General features: G+C 40.5%; 1 protein-coding gene across 15 annotated transcripts in view; it reads left to right on the top strand.

The window, feature by feature from the left end:
- Window positions 1–3,798: 3,798 nt before the first annotated feature.
- Window positions 3,799–7,605, top strand: part of LOC108703029 (leucine-rich repeat flightless-interacting protein 2-like) — a 72,618-nt gene continuing 68,811 nt past the window's right edge. For 13 of the 15 annotated variants that reach the window (XM_018238920.2, XM_018238921.2, XM_018238917.2 and 10 more), the window contains exon 1: window positions 3,799–4,358. In XM_018238920.2, the coding sequence (XP_018094409.1) occupies window positions 4,269–4,358 (90 nt within the window). In that variant the 5' untranslated portion in view covers window positions 3,799–4,268. The remainder of the gene's footprint in view (window positions 4,359–7,605) is intronic. The other 2 variants (XM_041578411.1, XM_018238933.2) reach the window with 1 other exon arrangement.

Here is a 7,605-nt window from a genome sequence, read left to right as displayed (position 1 = left end):
AAACCGACTAAGCAGGATTCTCTTTGGAAGATCCTCTTGTATCAATGCACTGTTGTTTTAAGAATCAGTCTCTAATGCTGCTGTACAACAGCTTTCATTGTTTAACTTTTGCAAATATTCAGGAGATGCTGAGAGCTGTAATCTAGGTACATTTAGGTGGAGCAACACTGACAAGGAAGATTCAAGTCCCAAAATGAGCTCCTATTCTTCATAATCCACAAGATGTTTGTCATGTAGCTATGAAGGGGAAAGCAGATCTATCAAGCCGTCCTCTTTCCCATTTTCATTTCTGTCTTCCCTTCTGTATTTCTGTCTGGGCCTGTGTACTGTCTTCAGTCTGTATATTGGAGCACAACAGTTTTCTCAAAGAGATCTTTTTTACAAAATGAAATAAAAATCTGTGACTTTGGAAATGTTCTTGTGTTATGTTGTTTGCACTACAAAGGTGAACATAACCAGCCCCTTCTCCTGATTACTCTATGATACACTTATATCGGGCCTCTTCTAATCATGCATAGAATGGTAAAAACACATTGCGCGCATGTGCACTCTCGGGGTGTGGCGAGTGGGGGGGTTTGGAGGGTGTCCTGAAACTGCAGCCCCTTTGGGCCCCTCAGTCCGACCCTGAACTCAAATATGCCAATTATAGTCATTGTTCATAGCATCCAGCCAACCAGGGAATGGTAACACAAGCATAATTGTTTTTGATGGTCACTTTTTCACAAGTAATAAAAATAAAGACCTCATTCTTACTCACACTGTTTGTATGCTTTGACAGCTGCCATCTTTTATTTATACCAGCCTTATGTATACAAGGCATCTAGCAAGTGCTAGATCAGCAATTTGCAAGAAAAAACACTGTTCAAAAATGGGCCTGTCTGCCAACCCCTAGTTCCAGCCCTGACTTCAACTATATCTACTTATCCAGGGTCAGACCCACTCCCTCCATGAATCTTTTTTCTTGGCTTCTGACCTCTTTCCTTCCCTGGCCCTTGGTGCACCCGCAAGAGGAAAAAGGTAGGCACGGAGAGTCTGAGGGGTTACAGCTCAGGCAAATGGGCCAGAGGGGGCTTTGCCCCAGGTCCAACACTGCATTTATGTGTATTGTGTATTATAAAAGCTATGTAACGTATTGTTGCTATATATGTAAATAATGATAACGACCCAGTCTGGCTTGTGCATATGTAATTCATCAGAAAAATATCAAATATAAATAAAAAAGGTTCATTTTAAGTCCTATGTGTGAGTTAACAATAAGACAATACCATAGATATATATATATATTGGATATATATATTTTTTTGTTTTAACGTTAAACACAGGATCAACACAAGGTTCCAAATCAACGTACATCCAACTGTCACTTGACTAACCATTATATTTCAAGAAGCGTTTAGCTCTGATAATATCAGCATGTGATGTCCGTAGCTTATCACTAGATGTCACTAGCTAGCAAGAAACTCACATGATAACATAATATAAATACTCAGCAATGGCCCCAGATTGTACAGAAATAACCACAAGCTCACAAAATATAATGAACTGACGTGAATGCATTCAGGTTTCATATCTTATGCTACACATATAAGATATAATAACTGAAGTAATAGATGACAATGGCATCTCAAAACAAAAATCATTACATGATACTGCAATATCTGTAACTTTTACATTGTAAGCTCTTTGAACAGTGACCTCTTACCCAGTTATTATTCCATTAGGCTTGTTTGTAGCAGAATTGTAAGACCCTTTTTTGATATATAATAATGTAAAGTGCTATGTAACATCAGGGTGCTAAGTAAATAAATGGCGTTGATCACTGTAAAGCTATTACATGTCACACAACAACCGCAAAGACACATTAGAGTCAATTTCCCCAGTTAACCCCATTAACCTGAATGCTGGAGGAAATCCACATGGGCACAGCAGACCTGTCAACCCAACTGGATATGAATGACACCTGAAGCCCCAAAACAATAGGTAGTTAAGTGCAGTGTGTGTGCCAAATGCATTAATAAAGTTTAACATTATTTGTACACATGTTTTGGTTAGAGATGTGTCTCCTGTGCATGTATTTATCTAGTAAGAAGGCAGTGTAGTAGCCAGCCTGATACCCATGGCAGGTTCGGGCCACCTCAACACACCTTTTGCAGTTCGTGGGCAGGTCCTTACCTTGATAGCTTCTTGTTTTATAGGCTCGTTTCTGCTAAGCCCCTTTATGTGATGTCATCGCAGGGTGGGTCTATAAATAGAGGGGGAAAGCCGGGTGCGAATTGGACGGGCGCAGGTCAAGTTTTTTTTGACCCACACATCACTGCAGTGTAGTGACAGAAAGAATGGAAGCAGAGACAGAAATAGGGAGAGGCAACTGAAAGGAAGAGACAGCTGATACACAGGAATACTGGGCAGGTGGAAAGAGACAACTGGGAGACAAACACAACACAACCTGAGATCATTAGTGGCAGGGCAAAAGCAATGTGATACATGAGTGAGGCTCAAAGAAATAGGTCTAGGTGAAAAGTGAACAAGCTTTCAGATATTCTGGCAAGGTAAACCCCATTATGGCGCACAGAGACCTGTGGCAGTTTATTAATCTGCAGGGTAGGGTGCAAAGTGCACAAAACATATGAGATTTGTACCCATTTTTTACACTTTGCATCTTGTCCTGCAGGTTGGAAAAACCCCATTGTCCACTGTACATTCTTATTGGTTTCCCTTAATGATTATTAAGCGGTGTCCTTCAATATAGAGTTTTTTTTGCCTGATTAGCTTTTTTTTTCTAGAGACCATTTCTTCATTCAGTGTACAACAAAATATTCAGTTATATTCAGTCAAGTATATTGGCATATTCATTCTGTTTATCGGGTTATCAGAGCCACAGATGAAGCAGATATTTGATCCAGTGTTCCATGTAGAGAGCAACAAACCCAGAGGCAGAAGTGCTGCTAAATGAGCACTAGGCATCCTCCTTTCAGTATACATACCCAAAAATGTAACTCTAATCTAATATAAATGTAATGTAATGTAAAATCTAATGTACAGCCACAGATGTTTTTCTATTGTTTCCAATACTATATTCAAAACAAATTTGAATATGTAAATTCGATTTCAGATAATTTCATAAATCTTTTATGGATGATTTGGTATCTAGCCGAATCCAAAACTTATGGATTTGGTACATTCCTAGTAGAAATGCAATACCAACTTCCTGTTTACCATCCCCAATAAACATAGCAGTATAAATGCAGTGCCAACTACACAATACAGTAAATACCTCAAGAACACATAAGCGTACAAAAGCACAGTTTAATGCCCCTAAAAACACAAAGCAGATGTAAACCAAAAATGACCTAGTTGCTCACAACTATTGAGTGGTCTGATCTATAATGCACTGTAGGCACACTAATATTATTGCCCTGATATTTCTAAAGGAAAAGAATCAAGTAGAAGGAGAAAAAGCACAGACGGAACTGTGTGTAATTAGGAAAACAAGACTGAACTATCAGTGTTCCAGTCTTGAGAACATTGATTAATAGTTCTGTACTCACACAAGAATCAATAAGGGCAGTGCATTGTGGAGTATATGTTTGGGAGGTTTTTGGGGGCAGTAGTACTCAATACATATACAGAATGAGTGACATAGGACAAGTATATATCTGCATGTCTATAAACACTTTCCTTATCATCCTTCTTTCTATGGCTTGTGCTGTAGTTGGAGTCAGCCGCAGAGCTTGGAGAGGAGAGGAGGGGGGAGAAGGAGAGGAGGGAGAGGAGGGGAGTACCCTGCCGGGAGGAAGAACATCTGACACATTTCCTCTTGCAGTCCCCATGCATGAAGCAGGCTGCCTGACTGATAGAGGCAGAGAAAGAGAAACAGCCACGCAGTATAAAGAATATACATACTGTGAAACTAGGGGACGTAGGGTATCTGCATTCAGAACAGGGTACCTAAGAACATACAGGATAGCTAGTAACAAGGAGAAGGAGGTACATATATTTACTGCAGCAATAGATAGTCCATAGCCTAAACATTAGGGACCAGGTGGCCAAGCACCACCAAATATCAGTCACTTGTAAAGCTCAGAACAGACATAGATACATACCCGGAGCAGAAATTTGTATTCTATCCAGAAGGGCGTTGAGGATTCTGTGTCCCCATCATCCCTTCATCTCTAGGACAAGCACTGGGAGTCCTTCAGTGGGAGTCTGGATGAGGATACAGGGCTGAGAAGCCACCACTGATTCACCATTCACTCCTTTGGGAGAAGATGGGCACTCAAGGACCTGGAAGGAAAAGACACCCCAACAGGGAAAGGCTTTCTGCTGAGGATCAAGCCCTGAATCAGATTGCACGAGAGGTAAGCGAGACCATATGCTTTCATGTAGCTTTCTTTGATCCTTTTGGCACATACATCAAACAGAATATTATTATTATCATTATGTGAATACATAATCATTCACATCATTCTGTGTCCCAGTGAAGCTTACAATCTAAGTCATGCATATTATGCATCAAAAGTCACCTAACCTGCTAAATGCTTTTCCCAGCATACATCCTCTAATCTTGAAATCTGTCTAGGGCAATGGGAACTGTAGTCCAACAGCTGAAAGCTGGCAAGCTAAACTCATCTATGCATGTTTTTCTAGTTCTGTGAAAGCCTACTAAAGATTGGCCTACTGAATGTAGCAAACCGATCAGTGTGTGATATAGCAGTGACTGAGATCCATTCTATTCTATAACCCCCTGCCCCCAAAAACCCAACCAGCACTTCTTGTTTTGTGGTATGAGGATAGTAATTCACCTGGGCAGTAGACTGCAAGTGCCATATACACTCTTCAACAACTGTAGCAGAATTACAAATTGGTGATTGTGGTTAGGTTTGTTCCAACAGGGAGCAAGTGCCATATACCGTTATTTTTCTGTTGCCACTAGACAAAAACAGGGCTGGAGTGTTGCTCGCCAATGCCACTATTTAGTGTATTGTTAACTCCCTGCATGCCAGCAGCTGCCTCGACATTTGCAGGCCTTTTGTGGAATACATAGAGTTAGGGGCCAGTCATAATAAATGATCCAGGCCTGACAAGTGACATGCTGGGTATGGAGTCCCTCAGCTGTTGTGTCAACTGTGTTGGTATAGCAGAGAGGTTGCTTGTCTTCTTAACCCATTCAGCATAGCATTGTTTCTGTTGGCACTGGAGTAACAACAGGTGAAGCAGACCCTGAAAAATTTAATCCTCTGGGCCTCAGCAGTCAGATGACCCAATGGGATTTTAGTACATCTCTACAAAAGTAGTTATGTTCCATGGTATTTTGAGGGCACTTACTGTCCCAGTAACCTCTATTTTTGATCTAGCTCTCAGAGCAGTTACGCACTCCTATAAGTAACCATGCTGCAGTATAAAGTTTGATCTCTTTCAGAGGTGGACAAGTGCACAAAAATTCATACTCTTCACCTACACCATCAATGTTTTTAAAATTATGATATCATTTTCTGACTTATAAGTCTCCAAGATCTTTTTCCACTCCACCCATCTACCATGCCCCCATCCTTTCTCTCTGTCATGTACTATGTATAAATGTACTGTATTTTTAGTTCTTATAGTGATCCAACTGTAATCTAGGGTAATGCTCATGCAGACTCGGACTGGGTATTAGAAAGGACAGCCAACTCCCAGAGACACGGCATTTCTGCCTAAAATAGTCTTCGCTGTAATGCCAGCTCCAGCTTCAGCCATCGGTCAAGCCAGGTGGCATGAGAAAGAAACGAAAAAAAGAAGGGTGCGTTCATAATAGTGTTTTAAACTGACTGTGAGTGCATATACTGGAACCCTCTATCAATGCACAAGTGTGCTGTGGTATGCACAGCTGGCAGGTATTGAGGCACAACAAAGATACAGCATATATAGTCACACATATGGTCATTCTATGATATTCTATCAACATTTGAATCCAAGAAAGTTAATATTCCTTGAGTTCGGCCAGGTAATGTTTCCTCTATGGTTTATGTAGGGAAATACAAATAGAAATAGAATGTTACAGATGGGCCTATTGTAAGCACTTTCCTGGCTGTAAGCACTTTCCTCACTGTAAGACTGCATTTTCTAGGCAAGAACTGTGTACTGGCCAGTAAATAGTGCCTTTGGCATTCATGGTGGGTGACAATTTTCTGTCTGATGCATAGCTGGGCACTTAAAGAAACTTTATTTGAAAGTTTTCCTTCTGGCTCTGGACAAAAGAGAAATTGAGCATGGACCAATTGCTCCTCATCTTGATAATACAAATCCATAAACTAGAGATTCACACATTATGGGCAATCAGTGGGATGCGGGAAACTGTAGTTTAGTAACACCTTGAGGGAACCAATATCATAATAGATCATTTGGAAATATAGTAAGAGCATGTCTGACCAAAGTGCCTCTATTGGTTTGGGGTTCCAAGGCACATTACTAACCTAAAACTGTCTCAGGGTGAGCACAAGAGGAAATATTAGCCATTCATTTGTTTATTAAATAAGATAGCTGAATATTTTCAGTGGCTTTCAATTGGCATCTTATATAATCCAACCAGATCTATTTGCTGAGTGGGACCAAACTAGGATTTATCCTCAGCTATGCATACTGGGATGTGGGATAACTTGTTTCCCTGTATGACCTTTTTCAAGCTTCAGTGGCCTGTCCCTTTCTGACTGAATACACACATTCAACATTATCTGGCTACAAAGTAATAAGGTTATATCCTCAGTGCTATATCTTGCAAAAAGCTAGACACAAGCACAGCATTTTATGCAGGGCAAATTCTGTGCAGATATAGTACTGCTGATCATTCACTGTTTGATTGTGGCAACCTCACCACTATTGCATTAAGTTAGCCTATGACCCATCTTAAAGTCACTTGCTACATATAGAGTAAAGCCATACCTTAATATAATAATACTCTACCTTGCTACAGAGTATATCCATACTTTTATATAAAATTCTGCCTTGCTACAGAGTATATCCATATCTTTATATAAAGTTCTACCTTGCTACAGAGTATATCCATATCTTTATATAAAGTTCTACCTTGCTACAGTGTAAAGCCAAGGCAACTTCAGGCTACCATGTGATACATATGCAATGTATATGTTTTACCACCTGTGGTTTTAAATTCCCAGGGGATCCGCAGGTTGGTTATGTGCCAACCAATTGCCCCCAGAAGCAGGCTGAATATGCTGCCACTCCTGTGACCCAAATATATGACAAGGTAGCACTTGTTTATAAACTCGCACTCACCCCTTCTGTCTACAGTAACATCACAGAAGGGGAAGGATGTATATAAATCGCCACAGCAGTCTGGGTTAAGTGTGAGTTAGGTTACTGTGGGTTAGGGTAGAGAACCTTGCCTCATGGTCAGCAAAAAAAGCCACCTCTAGTGAGCCAAATTGGAATTCTGAATTGGAATTCAAACAGGTTCGTAGATGTGAGGGTTTAATTACCCTAGCAACCGTGAAGTGATTTTAAAATTAAAAAGTGAACATTACTAACAATAAACCTGAAGACCCACAATCAAGCTGCTTTTTGGTTGCCAGGGTCAGTTACCCTAACACCCAGCCAGCATTTTCAGAG

Source organism: Xenopus laevis, chromosome 9_10S (assembly GCF_017654675.1).
Source record: "Xenopus laevis strain J_2021 chromosome 9_10S, Xenopus_laevis_v10.1, whole genome shotgun sequence".
Lineage (NCBI taxonomy): Eukaryota > Metazoa > Chordata > Amphibia > Anura > Pipidae > Xenopus > Xenopus laevis.
Note: the sequence above shows the minus strand (reverse complement) of the source record. Positions and strands in the feature narration are given on the sequence as shown.